Source organism: Canis lupus, chromosome 32 (assembly GCF_003254725.2).
Source record: "Canis lupus dingo isolate Sandy chromosome 32, ASM325472v2, whole genome shotgun sequence".
Taxonomy (NCBI): domain Eukaryota; kingdom Metazoa; phylum Chordata; class Mammalia; order Carnivora; family Canidae; genus Canis; species Canis lupus.
Window position 1 is genome coordinate 28735797 of NC_064274.1, and position 18407 is coordinate 28754203.

General features: G+C 39.3%; 1 protein-coding gene across 16 annotated transcripts in view; it reads left to right on the plus strand.

Moving 5' to 3' along the window:
• LOC112671623 (eukaryotic translation initiation factor 1-like) overlaps positions 1–18407 on the plus strand; it is a 141262-nt gene that overhangs the window by 67929 nt on the left and 54926 nt on the right. For 14 of the 16 annotated variants that reach the window (XR_003143739.3, XR_004811431.2, XR_007407842.1 and 11 more), the window contains one exon: positions 9583–9677. Coding sequence is in view for 1 of the 16 variants with exons in the window: in XM_025465865.2 (XP_025321650.1) it covers positions 11568–11582 (15 nt within the window). In the remaining 15 variants the exon portion in view is untranslated. Of the gene's footprint in view, positions 1–7456; positions 7568–9582; positions 9678–11552; positions 11583–18407 lie in introns of those variants that run through there. The other 2 variants (XR_007407848.1, XM_025465865.2) reach the window with 2 other exon arrangements.

Consider the following 18407-nt stretch of genomic DNA (forward strand, 5'->3'; position numbering starts at 1 on the left):
ATGTGCTATGATGGAGTAACAGGGACTGTGTTTACCCTTCTGCGTTAGACAACTAAAAAAAGGGAAAAAATATGTGAAACAATAGTGTTTAGTTATTTTTAAATAGTCAGTAAAAGTAGTGCCTGGGTGGTTAGTTGGCTGAATCTGACTCTTGATTTCAGCTCAGGTCATGATCTCAGGGTCATGAAATCAAGCCTACATCAGGCTCCATGCTCAGCAGGGAGTCTGCTTGAGATTCTCTCCTCCCTCTGCCCCTCTCCTTCCATGCTCTTTCTCTTTTTCAAATAATAAATACATATTTAAAATAGGTAAAATAGGCAGTACAAGATAGTGATCTCTGAGAGATAAACAAATGAAGGGAACCCTATGATTAACCCAGCTTACTGCTTGGTGAATGTTTCCAGGCTGCAGTGATGTCCTCCCTGAGTTGAGGAGAAAGAGGAGGTCAAGGTGTCCAGAATTCTCAGGGCTAAGTACCAGAGAGGAGAAAGCTACACGGAGAGAGAGACAGAAAATGCTGTGGAGATGTGAAAAGGGTACCTTCAAGTCTTTAGCTGAGTACTGGTCAGTATGTATGTGAGAAAAATTCTGAGGCCCTGGAATTAGTGGGAAGACTTAAACAGGACGATATTTGGAGCTCACACAGAACCAAGAGAAATTCATCTTTCCACCACTCAGAGTGGAAAGAGCTCTTAACACATAGGACATCCAGCAGGGTGCTCAGAAAGGCTTTTCCTTAGTTGTGAAGTCAAGCCCTACACTAAATGTTACTGTGGACCTGCCTAACAAAGATTAAAAACAAGCCTGGAAAGGCTCAACCTGTTTCTAAGTAACTTAATTTTCCCACAATAATGTTTAAGAATATTTACCTACCATATGACCTAGTCATTTTATTCCCCATTTACACAAGACAAAAGAAAGCGTATTTCTACATGAATATTTGTATACATTTGTTCATAGCAGCTTCACTTATGAAACTGGAAACAACCCATGGGCTTATCAGTAGGTAAATAGTTAAACTGTGGTATATCCAGGTAATGGAACACTACTGTAAAAGGGACAAAATGTTGATATACAGAACAGTATGATGAATCTCAAAATCATTATGCTGAAGAAGCTAGACAGAAAGGAGTACACATATAATCCTGCATTATTCCATTTACATAAATTCTAAGATGCAGACACATTTTCAGTGATAGAAAATAGATCAGGGGATCCCTGGGTGGCGCAGCGGTTTGGCGCCTGCCTTTGGCCCAGGGCGCGATCCTGGAGACCCGGGATCGAATCCCACGTCGGGCTCCCTGCATGGAGCCTGCTTCTCCCTCTGCCTATGTCTCTGCCTCTCTCTCTCTCTGTGTGACTATCATGAATAAATAAATAAAATCTTAAAAAAAAAAAAGAAAATAGATCAGTAATTCTTTGAGCATGGGGATAGAAGGAAAAATGAATTACAGAGGGTCACAAGGAAACGTTTGAGGGGTGATGGAAATGTCTGTTCTTTTGATTGTAGTGATGGTTTTATGGGTATATATATGCCAAAGCTCATCAAATTGTAATACTTTAAATATGGCAGTTGATTCTGTGTCAGTTATCCTTTAATAAAGTTGTAAAGAGGGAAGGAAAGAAGGAAGGAAGAAAGGGAGGGAGGAAGAAGAAAAAGAGGGAGCATTGAACATCTCTGTATTTGATATGTGTCTCTTTTGCCATGGGCCTGCTCAGCTGATGGGGTTTCCTATTTACCAAGGGCAGGTTTAGATCCAGGTTGAATTCCATAGAGTGTTCTGCTTGGTTTGTTGTGGCTATTGGGACATTGGCATCTAAAAGCAGCTCTGGCTGGCCATTGGAGCCATAAAGAGGCTATGACTGCCTTGGATTTATGCCTCTGGCTTCTTCCAGAGAAGCCATATAAGACTGTGGCAGCTGAACATTTGAGCACAAGCCCTCATTGCTGCAGATTTCTCTGGGAAATTACAGCATAGATGGCAATCCTTGAATTTTGGATAATTCTCTCTCTCTTTTTTTTTTTTTTTTTGGTCTAAAAGTTTTCACAGTTAAAAATCAGCTGCACAGAGAGAGGGAAAAACATTTTGTTGTGTGACTTTCTGAAGGACTTGAAAGAGAATGTAAGATTTTGGAAACATCTAAACTTAGATGAACATTTGTGAAAGGAGAATAAAGTCCTGGTTTTTGCATTCCAGAAAGTGTGTCTAGACCACCATGAGAATCTTTGTTGGAAAGCAGTATTTCTGGCCCACAGTATCCTTCTATCAAAATAAATACATCTTCAGCAAGGAATATTCCTCATTTTCCTCTCCATAGGCTGGATGCCCTCCCATTACCGAGCTTCCAGAACACAGCAAGAAACAGAAGGCTCTTAATCTCTCTTCTAAAGTAAATTTGAATTATCTATCATTATCGAAGTGATTATATACTTTTTCAAATGGAAGTTTTATAGACTAATAGTTCCTAGGTTAGTGGTTTTTAAATGAAGTTGATTAAAATATTTAAAAGAACAGGAAACCGTTTGAAAAGTGCAAGCCTAAAAAATATTGCCTGAATTCCTGATGTTACTTTTTTTTGGGGGGGGGAGACTAATTTGGGGAGAGAAAAACCAGGAAAATAACATTTGAGAGAGTGTTTGGGATTGAGGAAATAGAAATGACTATTCTTCTTTAAATCACTTTTCCATAATATCTATTAGTTTTACTAGTATATTAATTGGCCCTGGTCCTAGGAATGAAAAAACTCTAATATATATATATAACAAAATTGTTTAAAAATTGCAAGCTTTCCGTTAAAGTCAAATGAACAAACTTAAGCTTTTAATGGGCAAATGCTCTTCTCCACCTTCCTCCTGTCTCTTCCTCCTGTTATGTGGTGATCACTCCCTTCCTAAAGCTATCCATCCCTTTATTTGAATGATTCTGGATTCTTTTGGTTTCAAACTCTACTATTGTGAGTCACTGGTGGTTCTTCCTTTCCCACACAACCATACGTACCATCCTACAGTCTCTCTTTAGATCTCATGGTTTCTAAATCTCTACCTTTAGTTCTAATCTTCATCCTGACTAGATATCTTCATTTGCAATTGCCTTTCAATACCTCTTACATATGTCACCAGCACCTCACACCTCCAAAGTACAAAATGTGCCTGCGTTTCCTGCTGTGTTCCTCAACTTGAGTTTCCTACTTGATTAGCAGTATTAATTGCTTCCGAGTCATTCTATCAAGAAGTACTGGCACCTCCCTTTACTTCCCACATCCATTATTTATCAGGGAGTATTTATTTTAGTCAATGTGCGGAAGTCTTTAAAATCTCTCTGTGTTTGTGCCTTCTGGTGCTTGCATGATTCGAGTTCTAACATTTCCTTACCTGGATGAACTATTGTCCTCCCTACTTTTTCTGCCTGCTAACATACTTTCGCCTATTCCTGAAATCCTTCACACTGCTGCTTGAGTTTTCTTATTAAACTTTAGCTTGGTTTTTGTAGCTCATTCATTTCCAAACCGCAATACCTCAGGATTGCCTGTGGAATTAGGCCCAACTCCTTTGTCAAGCGTTCAAAGCTCTCCTCAATCTGATAATCCCTTCATCCTAGTTTACTCCAAATCCAACCTTTCATGCATCCCTTATACATTTTCACTATTCAGCACCTTTCCATAGATTTTTCCTTTTTCTTGTGAGGCTTCTTTCCTAGCACCTGTTAAAAACCAAGCCATTTTTGAAATTATGCAGAGATGCTTGTTTCTAGTGAAGACTAATTACATTGAATCAGTTCTTGCTTCTCCTGAGAGAGCCCTTTGCTTACCCATCTGTTCTAGCACTCATGCTGTACTTGGTGTGGGATACATTTGGCTCCAAGCTGGCCTCTATGTTCCTAGAAAGTAGACACTGTCTTACTTATCTTTGTACCTCTGGTAATGCTTAGCACACTGCCTTGCATAGAAAAGCAAAGTTCACCATGCCACTGTTAGTTATGCGCAGTACACAAAGCAGAGGAGCACCCATGCTATTTATCCTCTTGTGCTAAAGGTACTTAGATCCTTGCATAAGTATGTCTCAGGTACATAGGGGATTTGTGTATAAAAGCCCCTGGATACTAACTGTTGACTATACCAGGTTTAGATCATATGCCCATCTGTGGACTGGGGTCAAGGTCAACCTCAGTGTATCCTGAGAAGGGGAGATTTTCCCAGGAGAAAGTCAGGGTCCTATTAAAGGCAGAAAGGGAGGTGGATCCTGGACAGGAAAAAATAATAGAGGCATATTATAACTTCTTAATTATAGACTCTCATAATTCAAAACATGATAATTTAGTAAAGGACTACATTTTAATAATATTAATAGAGAAAATGTTTACTTAAAAATAGTACCATAAGAAAAATTACAAACATATTTTTTAGTCTATGCAACAGAAGAAACTTTAAAAAATAACACTAATAAATTATCTTCAGTCATTAAGACATTAATTCATTCATTCACTTTAGAGATTCCTTTTGAGTGTTTAGCTACATTGTGCTAAATGGTACAGGTACAAACTCTCTAAGATTAGGTTACAGATTCCTGAGTTGACATCAGTCTCATACACTTTAAGTTGTTGAAGTAAAAACTCTATGTGATAATGTGGAAGAATTTCACTTATGTCTTATCCCACAGAGTAGCGCAACTTAATTTCTTTAAAAAGTGTTTTGTAAAAAGGCATCTTGTAACTTAAGGTTTTTAATTGATTCATCCTGGCTTTGCTTTTAGTTAAGCCAAATTAGTAATTTGACCAAATGGTGCATTTCACCAGTTTCTTACGCCTGAAGAGTTTGAGATGACCATATAAGGAGGCAAAAATTCTTATATCATTTGTATTTCTTTCATTATGAATAAACTTTGATAGACATGATACCTTCTAATGTAACTGAACTGATCTTTTTGATGATCAGTCTCTAATGTGTACCAAGTCCTTTTATTTTTGAACCAGTTATGCTGAAACAAAGGCAGTCTTTCTTGTTTCAATTATATTGAATATTCACATTATTTGTTAAAGGAGGATTATGTAACATTTAAATGAAGGCTCCAATCCATAAAATACCTGTCACAGATGAAAAACATGTACGTGGATAGGCATAATGCATTCATTTAGAGGCTATGGATCCGCTATCCCTCAAGGAATGTTATAAATCCACGTGGTGTCCCTGGGCGTCGGGGTTGGCCACAGCATCTGTAGCTGTAGAAGCCAATGTGGCCTAGGAGCTCCCCGCTGGCTGCACATCTGAACAGCTTCAAGAGTACAAGTTTCCCCATCAAAGGTTTGGAATAAATTACACTAAAAAATTGGCTCCAGAAAGAGTTATTTTGGATAGGACAAGGTGAAGCTCTCCTGAGGTGTGTTAAATGAATCCCTTCTGTGCAGTGGGTGTCTGTGGGAGAGTTGATGGGGGTGGTTAAAGGCTGTGGGGGAAGTGGGAAAATCCAACTCCCCCACCCCCAACCCCCTCACACACACTTGGCTCCAGAAAAGCCAAATCTACTGACTGGACAAGGGTTTGAAAATTCAGTTTCTTAATAAATGGCTTTATAACTTAATAGGAACACGAATCTTATAAACTAGTAATCTTTTTTACTGATACTCATTTTCAAAAGAATGTCTTTTCCCTTCAGTGGAGTGCTAGAGCCAGTTTGTCCCGGCTTATGAGAGCTGATCGTTAAGTTTTTAGGAATTTTGTGAGCCACTTGTTAAATACAGCTGCTATTAAAAATGAAACGATATAAACTTAGAATTGCATGAGTTATATTAAAAACAAAGGTAATGAATACCCCCAACTTTCCACTTTTAAGTTATTCTACTACATTTTAACATGATCCTGTGGTCCTGAGGTTATTTACATCTATCATACCTGTATGGTGGACAGATTATATAATGCTGTGCTCCTTCCTATCTCCTCATGATCCCACGTTCAGTGACATCACATGATAGTTTGAAATCTGCATGATGGGAATATTTACATTACAGAAATTGGCTACAAATCATGGCTTAATTTATCATTTTGTCGATTATCTAGATGTAAGCAAGTGATGGAGAAAATATTAATAACATTAGTGATAATAAATTTAAATGTGTTTTATGCTTATATTCGTTACATTGTGGATAGCCCTCCAAATTAAGGAAGTATCTTCTGGTATTTAGAAACTATTATCTGGGGACGCCTGGGTGGCTCAGTGGTTGAGCGTCTGCCTTTGGCTCAGGGCATGATCCTGGAGACCCAGGATTGAATCCCACATCAGGGCTCCCTGCATGGAGCCTGCTTCTCCCTCTGCCTGTGTCTCTGCCTCTCTCTCTGTGACTCTCATGAATAAATAAATAAAAATCTTAAAAAAAAGGAAACTATTGTTGATTCAGCAAAGAAGTGGCTTACATCGTCAATAAACAAGTACTGTTCTGATTTATGTCTTTGTTGTTTATTACTTTTTAATATGAATGAAAATATTAACCAGTATTCACATGGTACTTATACTTGTTTGATCATTGTAACCATAGGTAGTTAAGGAGACAATAGTAAGATAAAAATCAAGGAAAGCATTCTGTGAGAAACCAACTGATTATATAGAATTTCTAATACAGAGCCTTGATATTTTATATATTTCTATATAAATATTTTATTTATATATTATAGCCATTCTTTATTATCAGTAAATTTATATTAAGCGTATGCATGTATTTATGTATACATTTTTTTTTCTAGAGAGCTGATGGTTAAACTTTTACTAGCACACCACTGCCCATAAGTAGTTTCCTACTCTTACTTAGAATTTGCCCTATTTTTCCAGAGCCAAAGTCTCTTCTGCGTTAGATACTAGAGGAGGATCTATGGCAGAAAGGTACTTTGCCCCCTTGATATGGGCCCTCCCAACCCCAAATTAACTGGAGATTTGCCAGGAGAGAAAAAAAGTCATATCTCCCCCAGGCCCTAAATGTGAACCTGATTCATTAAAAAACTACATGTGAAAAAGAAACAAACAAAATTCCATGGCATTCTTTTTCTCTAGTACTCTGAACCCATGGAGCCATGTTCCATATCCCAGTACATGCTTCAGACCCTCTTTAGTTTGCTAACCTATTATACCTCCTTCGTTGTATGCTTTCCCACTCCCAGCCTAATGGTCTGGTATCTCCTGGTCCTCAACATGTGAGCTGGACTCTACCACCACCAATCCCCACCCCACCATTCAGGAGAGAATCTGGAAGCCTATTGGTGGGCATTGGTGCTTTCAGAGGCAGGTGTTCTTGGACTCCATTTGATCTCTGGCTTTGCCAGGAACATTGGCAGGGAAAGGAGATACATGGTAGGTGGCCACATAATAGCTGAGATCCTAGCTTGTAACCCATTTGAGGTGCCCCTTGGGTTAATCTAAGAGGGTAGAACTTGGTGTTTAGAGGAAAATTGGGCTTAATATTTTATACTTTCAGGGCATGTTTTCCAGTATTCTGACTTTACAAAATGGTCTGTCTCATCCTGATTGCAGTATCCTCCTAAAAGCTGCACAGTGGGAAGACTGCCTGGGCCAATGGGAAAGACTGTGAGTCAGGGGACCTGGTTCTTATCTCACTTCTGGTACTGATGAGCACTTTGGCCTTAGACAGGTTATTTTACTTTTCTGGAACTTGGCTCTCTATCAAATGATCTACAGCTTCCAGTAGTAGAGATCCCTTCTAACTCTGTCATTCTATAACTCTTTGTCTTTTGTTTTACAGTTAGAGTAAAAGAAGCACACATCTTTGGTCAAAAAGTCAAGGGCAGAGTCTAGCATATTGGTCATATCAATTCTTTGAATACGGATCTCAAATACTTTATGGCAGTAGGCATAAATCATAAATAATTCCAGGCTACTACTCCCAGATTTCTTAGAAGGATCAGAGCACTGACATTCTTTGGCAGATGAAAAAAGAAATTCAATTATCTGGAATGCAAAGAGAAAAAGAATATTCTCTCTTGTTGAAAATCTTTCTGAAGGCCAGTAGCAGTTTTTCTTGCTTTTGTTAGAAAAGAGAACACAGCAGTATTTCTTCCATTATCATGGCTCTGTTCTGCTTCAGGATTAAAATTCTGAATATATATGATCATTATACGTTCAGTATCATGTGCTCTGCCTATAGAAGATTTAAGAGATTGGCCTAAATATATACTATCTTAGGTGTACATGGAGGTATTTTTATCAATTATTATCTGTGGTCTCTGTGAGTTATTTAAAATTTATGATGACAAAAAATTTTAAATATTTTTTTGGAAGGTGGTGGTGGTTAGTGTTCCATTTCATTGAGTTCTGGTTAATTAAGACTCTGAGATGTTTAAAGAATTCATAAACATAAAACATTTGTACTGTGTCCTAAGTATCAAAGACCACAGTTGTTATTTAACAAGACAGTTGCGCTCATAAGCAAATGTTTTCAGATTCTGAGATAGAAGAAACAATGTGCCTCATCAGCCTGACCCTCCCTGTGGAGGAGCAGCTCCCCCTCTGACATAGCAACTTCTTCAATATAGGACCTTGAGGTGGTCCTGGCTTTATTCTATTTAATTAAAAGTGCACGTTTGAGCACTTCTCTCTACAGTCTTAGACCCCAATGAACTTGCATTCTGGTGTTCAGGTAGAAGACATATTCCCCACCCAGACCGTGACCAATTTCCATAGCAATGGAAGAGAAAGGGGGGAGGAGGGGGGAGTGAAAAAGATGACAAAGAAAAAAAGAAAGAGGAAAAGAGATAGAAAAAGAAGGTATGATTAGTCATGAGGAGCTTTTGCTTAATTTTAAGTTGGAGAAGAGAATTCATACCTCACAAACAAGGACGCTTCCACTCCACTTTTGGAGTAGCCAAGGTGGAGCTTTTTCTCTCATGGGAGTCATAGGCTCTAGGTGTCAACACTGTGGCATATAGTTCATCCACTGAGCTCCTTTGACTCAAGATTTTCCCGTTCGTTGTCAAAAGTATGTCCTAAAACTCTGTTACTATTACAACACTGTTTTGGTCATGCAGGGATTAGTGTCTAAAAAGAAAGTAGAGTTTAAGCATTGAGCTACTTACCTGAAATAATTCAGAGTTAAACAGATTTCTTGATGACCCTGGATGTTGGTGACTTTTTATGTATTCTTAGGTAAGAAATGAAGCTGTAGGTTTCATTCCTGGCCAAGTAAGTAACCAACCAAAGAAACCAAATCTCTCTCATTACACTCCCATCTCCATAGCTACATTCCTGTCAAATGCAAAACATTTTTTCCCCTGATATTGATCTCTTGATACAGCCATGCCCTGATTATTTCTTTGTGGCTTACTCATTTCATCAATTATCCAGATAGCTTAATGACTTCTCTTGCCTACCTGTTAGCATCTTTACCAATAATGAGAGAAGAAGGTCTCAGATAAATTTATTTGGCTATATTTTAGCACTTCCTGAATTCGTTTTAATGGAGAGAAGGTTGAAACTATGAATAAAATAAAGATCTTACATTATTCTTGCATTTCATTTGCTTATGTCAGCTCTAATTCATGTTTCTATGGGTATTTGAAAAGTTATTTTCACTTCTGTATTTTTAGATTTCAAGACCAGTTCTGTCAAATGGCAAAGACCCACCCTTGCAAGGTGGTGGTGGTGCTGTTGATGTGCTGTGCCTCTTCTGGCTTCATTCTAGGTAAATAAATCAATAATAACTCTTTTGAGCCTTTCACTTTTATTTTCACTGTGAAAAAGTTTAGGTAGAAATATATCTGTCTATCTGTATCATGCGTATTTGTGTGTGTGTGTGTGAAAAGGGTAATGGAATACAGAATGCCACACATGGGTTATTCCCACTATGAATTAGTCTCTTTTATCTGTCTCTGACCAAAACAGATGTTGGCAGCCTTTCTATTCCAGCTCTCTAAGTCAGGCTAAGACTATCAGTTCCGCTTAGGAAAGCTGTAGGGAAATGATTTAACTCTTTCAATAGACCCTTACTAGCTTTTCCCTTGGTTCCTTTTGATTATAAACTACAAACAAAATTAGAATGCATCTCTATGCAACAATAAAAGGAAAATAGCAATATTAAAAATACATCAATATGACTCTAGAGGGAAGTGAATTTTTATTCAAGGACTTTCAAGAATTCTGACACTGAAAAGACATCTTTGCTTGAGGAGGCAGCTGAATGTGTTTCCAACTTATAGTCAACGTTCATTTGCATAGAATACCAAAAGAGCCATTTTTTTTAAATTCAGAAAAAAAGAGTATCTATTAGAACGCGGCAGCATGCATCCTGTAAGGATTCTACACTTTTCTGTAAAAACTGACCATTTAGAAAAGTAATTCTGTGATTAGTGCCACAATAAAGCTCTTGTACCAGGATTCTGCAACAAAATGTAAATTAAAGGAATGTGAGAAAGGGAGACACTGCAAGGGAAAGAAAGGATCAAAGAGTGAGGAAGGAAGGGGAGATTATTAGAAAAAAAATGTTTAAGAAACACATAGTATATCAAAAATATATCAAGGAAAGAAACGGTCTTGTAAGATTTAGGGGGTGAAAACATTTTTGGTAAGTTACTAAATAAGGGCTCTAAACATTTTCCCCAATCATGCAAAGGAAAGAGGAAGAGGCAATGACTCCTTAGACTCTAAGTAGTTTCTTATTCTTGATCCCATTTAATATTCACAATTATCCTACGAAGTGGGTATTTCTGTCAGTGCTTTGTCATGCAGTACACATGCCAGGGCACCTGTGCATTAGACTCCCAGGCAATTAGTTTTGTGGAATAATGCCACTGTTGGCACACTCCCTCCCTCTTCTAACCCTTCCAGGAATATTGGAAATATAGGTAGGGAAGAGGCTCTGCCTATCTTACATGAACACTTTCAACAAAATCATTAAGGATACAAGAAGGATAACTAAAGATGCACTTAATCGCCATTTATCAATAAATGACATCTGGAAACTCAAATTCTCCCGCCAAAGTAAAAGCCCAAGATTTGTTGATGTACTTCCTACCTTCCGGGGGCTATGTTAAACGCTTCACATATATTACCTAAATTAATCCTTCAGCAGCCTACAAGGTAGGTGCTGTATTTTTTTTCTCATTTTCAGAAACTGAGGCTAAAGCAGTTGCTAGTTCTCTGATAGCACACAGCCAGTAAGTGGCAAAGACTGGTATTTTTTTATTCCAGAGCTGAAATACCTACCTAACCACTTCATTTGAAAATTCAGCTCTGTTGGGTTTTGTCCTTCATTTCTTTCACAGCCATGAAAGCCACGGAGTAGGCCCTCTGTTTCCTTTCTCCATGAACCTCATCACAGAACCTTGAGGTGGCTCTCTTCCGCCATAGCAACTGTCGCCAGCAGGCATGCCATGTGACGCAAGGAGCATCACAGAGAAGTATTTCTTGAGATGCACAGCATTTCCTGCTTTTGATGGCCTAACTGTGAATTGCTGATCACAAAAGGCCTAAAACCAGAGACATTAAACATCAGAGGCAGCCACAGATGGCAGGAGTCTACCCGTTTGCCCAGGTCACATGATGTGCATGATTTCAAAGCCCATGTGCTTTCTCTATGCCACATAAAAAAGTAAGGACTCAACCAGAAGTAGGATAAGGACTTCTGACTCCCACACCCACCCCACCTTGTTCTCTATGATATGACTAGGAAACAAAAATTGAAATATCTTTAGGTGCATGGGGAGGGAAGGAGTGAGGAGTGTTCTAGATTCTCAAGCAAGAGCTCATCATGTGCTTCTAAGAGTACAGAGGAGGTTGGGTGAATCTGTAAGGAGTTACAGCCGCATTAATCTCCGTATGGTGAGTACCATGCTGGTGGCTCAGTTCTACAATGATGAGCTCTTATTACATATTCATTACACAGATTGCTTTATATTTCTTATTAGCCATTAAAATGGACAAAAGTAATGGAAATCATTGTGGGATAGCCCTTGGGTTACTTTCAGTAAAGAAATACCTTCTTAGCTGGGAAAAAAAGGGGTTAGGGGTGTGAGATTGATATGGGGAAGGCAGAACTGGAGAGACAGAGGCTGATCTATATATCTGGAGTGGAAGCTAATTAGTCACAGTGACCAGAATTTGGGTCAGGGTAGGATCAAGTTTTGTAATTTATAAAATAGATCAATTCTTTGTCCTCCTTCCATTGTACTGAAGGGTAGGGGTGTTCATTTGGTCCAACAGGTTTTGGAGCTGCTCTGGTCTTTCAGTCAGTGAGAATCTGTTTCATGAGGTGACAGTCCTGCCTACTCTCTTTTGAACAGGCCACCTGTTCAACACAGCTGTGTTGGCCCTACAGGCAGTTTGGATAACATCTGTTCTACAGAGTGCAATGACATACTTCCATGTAGTTTGGAAGTTGTCACGGAGCAAACTGTTGCACATTTGTCACTAGACTGTTCTTTCTGTGTAGTCCTCACTTATTTTCTGTGGCTGACAACAAAGAAAGTATCATGTGTCTACAGAACAGCCACTTCCTGGTGACTGTACTAAAATTCAGATTTCTTGTTGACAACTTTTTCCCCCAGAATTGCTCCATCTCCATTCCACAAAGAAGCACCCGCCCTGTTCTAGGAGCTGAGGATAGAGTAGTGAATGATCCCTGCTTTCACCAAATTTGCATTCCAGTGGAGGAGACAGACCATGAACGCAACAATATTCAAAGCAAAATAGAGGATTGTTCTAGGGGACCCTTGGAGAGCTTTAGATGGTTGGTCAGGGAAGGCTCTCTGAGGAGCTAATACTTAGGCTGAGATCAAAGAATGACAAGACAGAGCTGGACAGAAGACCTGGTAGTGCCTTGTGGGCAAAGAGAAGAACAAAGGCAAAATCCTAAGAGGAGAAGATCGTGGCAGGTTCCTGGAACAGAGGGAATGTGGATCCCGTGAATATGGTGGAGAGAGGTAGGAAATGAGATCAAAGAGGTAGACAGACCACAGATGGTTTTTATATTGGAAGCTTCTAGGAAGGAGTTTGGGTTTTGTTCTAAGTATCTGGAGAAACCCCTGGAGATATTTGAGTGCAGGAATAACATGATCTGATTAATATTTTAAGAAGGGTGCTATAGCTATTGCTGTATGGACAGGACAAGGATGGGAATAGGGGACTAGCTGGAGGTGCTTCCGGAGAGACGATGGGGGCTGGGACCAGGGCAGTAGCAGGAGGCAGATTTGAGATCAAGGATACCAGGTACATATTGAAGATACGGAGATGGGAAGAGTGGGAAAGGTCACCTTCAGAGAGGAGGTGCAGGTAAAATCCATTGTTCTGTTTTGGCCATGGTAGTCTTGAGATGCTTATTAGACGTAGAACTGAAGAGTCAAGTTGGAAGTTGCTTCTGTGTGTCTGAGGGTCAGGGCTTGAAATAGAAATTTGGATTGCTTTACAAATTTGAGGCTACCTCAGTTACAGTAAAAATGAAAACATTTTAAAATCTAGACAGATCCTAGAACGTAAAAACTTAGGAAAAGGAGAGGAGAATTGTTACTTTATTTTCCCTGAAGTTATCTCATGAACACACAATGATGATGTACACGATGAGGTACAGATAATCTGTACTATATAAGCACCAGTTATAAAAATTACCAAGGCCTAATACCTAAGCCCAAAGAACTCCCAGCCCAGTGGGCAATATACACACACGGACAGACACTTATTTATGAGTTACTTCTTTACCCTGTTCTGAAACAGAAGATTTTTTACTAGGTGTGCATGCCATTTTCTTGGGTATTAAATGAGGAAGAGATCCCGTGTCTAATCCTCAGGTCACGAGAGGCAGCCCTGGAGGTCAGTGGGATGACATGCTGGAGGCAGACCTCTCTTGAATGCTAGCGTGGTGTGTGATGAACAGGGGAAAAGGATGTCTGTACAAGGGCACAAAGGAGCCCGCTAAGAGATCACAAACCTTTGCCTTGGGGCTGAGAGAAGGCTTCATAGCAGAGCTGAGAGAAAACTTCACTGTGACATTTGAGATGCTTTTTAAATGATGAGCAGGCATTTGCCAGGGGGCTTGGGAGGAGGGGGAAGGCTGTTTCTACCAAAGGAGTTGTCTAGAATGAAGGTGTGTCCTGGAGAAAGACAGCCCAAAACACTTTTTTTTTTTTCATCTTTGAAACACACTGCCCACCTGGACACACAGATCCAGGCAATCTTTGCTAGATTAGTCGAGTTGTTCTTTTACCTTAGGAATCTGCCAATGCCAGTCTCCCAATGTTTCATACATGCATTAAAAATCCTGGATCATTGTATTTACCTAACTTGTGGTGACTTGAAACACATTTTCATTTAAAGCTTAACTGGAGGTGTTCTCCCCTATACACTCCCATCTCCTATCCTAGATAGAATTAACAAAAACTGCGCATAAGTGGATTATTGCAGCATAACTATAACCTATTTCCTTTTATGTAAAAAAAAAAATCCAAAATGATAATTATCGGTAATTACCAAGAGTGTAAACCTCAGCCTAAAGTGAGTTCATCTGGGAGTCACATACTTCAGATTCAGTGCCTAGTTTTTAAACAGATTGGTGTTCACACTTTTTCACCAGTGCATTTGTGACAAAATGTGTTTTAGTCACTTCCTGGCTTTAGTTTGTAGTTGCTGTCTCTCCCCGTTACCCCCATCAATGCCAATTTCTTCCTTTTCATTTTAATGACTCAACACAGATGTTGAACTGAAGACTAAGAAAGAGATGACCCAAAATGGACTTTCTTACTATTGGTAGTAAAATGTTTGCAAACCACTGCCCTGTTTATGTCACTTAGGCTGCCCCAGGATTCCTGTAGTTCTCCTGGGAATTGCAATGGAGCAACAAAATCACAGCCAACAAATAGCTTAGTTTGTAGAAAGGCACCAGTCTTAGTCTAATTAGTCTCTAGAATTCTATTGGTACACGGCGGACTGAATAGTAGTGGTTTCTTGGAGGCAGCAAAGAATTAATTTCTCTTCCCCTTCCCAGGTGAACAGAAGATGAAAGTGGATTTTTTGCTGCCAACTTTAAGCATGACTCCAGACCATATTTTTTTTTTTTACACAAAAAAGCATTTGCTGATTTTATAGATGACTTTCCTTTGCATCGGTTATGCAAACTTTCTGATTTCTCCAGCTGTTACATGGGGATCATATCTCCTTCACAGAGTTGTGAAGATTATAAAAGAGCATCCATAGAGAGCCTAGCAGAGAGCCTGGTAGATTCTGAGTGTATGGTGCATTGTAATTATTTCCTTTTACCTAGAAGCCTTAGTAGGGCTGTTTTTATATGATCCTCCTGATTCCAAACATTTTCTAAGTTAAATAATTCATTTCAGCTATCAGCAAACGCCTATATCAGGGTCACCATTGACCACTCGATCATTTCCTTCAGCAATCTGAATGACAAGCCCCAGTGACGTTGTCTTGGAGTGGCACTCAGGTGCTTACCTTGCTGTTTAAGTGGCCCGATTGAGTTTGGTAGACACACAAGGTTCAAATTTATGCTATGTTTGACAAGCTGGTAAATTCTTAGGAGTCCCACAAAGTTCGAGGGCAAGATTTTGATGAATGTCCCAAATGGACATGTTTTGGCAGCTCCCCAGGCTTCCTACGGTTATCCATTTTGTCTGCAAATTGTCATAGGAGTTAACCAACCAGAAATAAGAATTTATCTCTTTATTGCTTTTAAAAGTAAATATGTTTTTAAAAATAATTCACCGGAGATGTGCCTTATACTCATAGAAGATCCAAAAGCTGGACCTTGGGTGGGGTGATCATACATTTTAATTTGCCCAGGACAGATTCACTTTATGCCTGTTATCCAACTGTAATTATTAATAGCACCCTCTTTTACTCTTCAAAGTTGTCCGAATTTTGACAGTACGGTGAACTGACCTAGTACAAGACTAGCTATGTGGTCTCTTGAGAACTGCAGCCTTGCAGCAGAATTACAAACGATTACATGGCATAGCCCCTTGAGGTTGCTCCCCCAATGGTCTACTATGAATAGCTGAATCTGCAAATGTCAAGGATCTCCAGGATTTAAACTCCCACTGAGCCACATCTGTCTACCACTAAGCGGCTCCTCCTCAAGGGGGATGGTGCAGTCTTTCAGCAGGCAGACTCCCACTTGGTTCAGAAGATTTCACCAGTGTTTGAGGTTACTTCCTATCACCAAGTTTTTATGGCAATAGAACCCAGCCTGAGTAGTTCTTTTTTTCTGCTCTTAAGCTGTATTGTTCCTCGAGTGTGCTTCTTAAAACAATGAATATGTAACTCATTAAATGCCTTTAAGAAAAGGGAGATGTCAGGACCTAATTTTATTGACTGACATGGACAGCAGAGACACACAGAGCCTGCTCACATGCTTTGTAAAGTCTGGATTCAGAGACACTTTTTCACTCCCTCCTGCCATAGGGAGAGACGCCATCACACATGTTTATTGACTGGTAGATAGCAAAGATCTGTTGGCCATATGCGTGTGAGTCAAACAACATAGACCTTGACAGGAGATGTTCTTGTAGCTGCATTTAGGAAAAATTTCTCTATCCAGAGCTGCTGTGATCACATTGTTGATACCAAACCAGCTGGCTGTGAAGAACTCAATGGGTCATCTTGTATACACTTTACCCTCTAGGAAGGACAATGTTCACACCATCTCAGAAAGGCTGTCTCAAACAACAAAAATAGGTCACCCCTATAGGATAAAACTCCCACTCCCTCATAGTGACACATTTTGTTCGATTCAACTTCTTACCTCAAATTCATGCACTTTAATTGCATCTCCAAACTTTTTTTAATGCTATGCTCACCACAAGTGTAGCTACCATCTGTCACCATACAACACTATTATTTCAAGAACAATCCTCCAATTTGTTAATCTTGATGGAAATAGAGCAAGCGCTTATAGTTAACATAATTAGCATTACACTAACGAAACAACAATAGCGAACACGTAGCACTAACCATGTGCCAGGCACCTGTTCAAACATTTTACATATAGTAACAAATATAATCCTCACAAAAATTTAATGAGGTGGGCACTTTTATTATTGTTATTTTACAGGCAAGGGGATTGAGGCTAAGTCTGGCTTCAGAGTCTATGTGCCTACACCGTTTGTTGCCCTGCCTCTCGTATACTGGTGGTGTTCTAGAAAGCGATCAGGGAATTGCAGCAAGAAACATCTGTTAAGTTCAGTGTTGCTCCATTCGTATGCATGTGACTGATGGATCCTTGTCATGTGCCTGTCAATAACTATCCCAATCCCTTAGGAAGAGAGTCATATCCCTGTCCTCACAAACTTCTTTTAAGACACAAATGTTCTTTAAAAAAAAAAAAAAAAAGACACAAATGATCTAAGTTCTTTTACTTCTTTCATTGTGGGGACTGTTTCCCAAACATTTAATCATTTTGGCTGTCCTCTCCCAGTGCTCCAGAACATGCTTTACCTGGCACCTTCAGCCCTGTCCCACTTCAGCCTTGCTGGATGCATAAAGAAGAGAGTTTTTGTATGGTTTAGGGATAAACAGGAGAAGCAAAACAGACTGTCTGAATCCCCCAAACCACAGCTCATGTAAGCAGGAGAGTAAGGCACCCATGATCCCCTGATTCCTTTCTATGACCAATGGAAGAGAGGTCATTTGGTTTTCTATGAAGAGGGGTCCATACTGTCACAATTTTAATCCTAGTTAAAAATCTTCCTTGGTCACCCAGAAAACTATGCTGGTGGGACACATGAATACATGTACCTTAAGCGAATAAACAGATAAAGGAGAAACCACGCCATGCTTCCAGCCAGCTGTCACACTATTTTGAAACCTCTCCCGCCTTTAGTAAATGTTGTAAGATAATTGAAGGTTATATTTTTTTCTTGTTTCTTGTGGTATTGTGGTCTTCTTTCTTAAAGGATAGTCATCCTTTCAAGTGAGATCCAACAACTTTCCTCAAAGGTTGGAAGTAAAACAGCTCAAACTACTTTGAAATGATATTTAATATCAGGTAGTCAGGGTTTAGGAATATGAAGGTGTTTGTATTTGCAGGTTACTTGCTTGATTACATTATTTGATTTTGTGAAAATTCCATGTCCATTCAGAAGATATTTTAAATAGCCAGCACACAGACTACACACAATAGTTGCCCCCACAATGTTAGTTTCTCATTGTACTGTAGTATGTTAAGTTATGCTTCAGCATGGTTTAAAATGCCATGTGGTATCTTCAATTTCACACTTCATGTTTGGTCTAGGTTGTCATATGTGATATAAACATGAACAAATGACAGCTTTCACATCAGTATGAAGTGACTATATTTGAAGACCAACATTTCTTTTAAAATTTTTTTTATTTAAATTCAGTTTACCAACGTATAGTATAATACCCAGTGCTCACCCCATCAAGTGCCCTCCTTAGTGCCTGTCACCCAGTTACC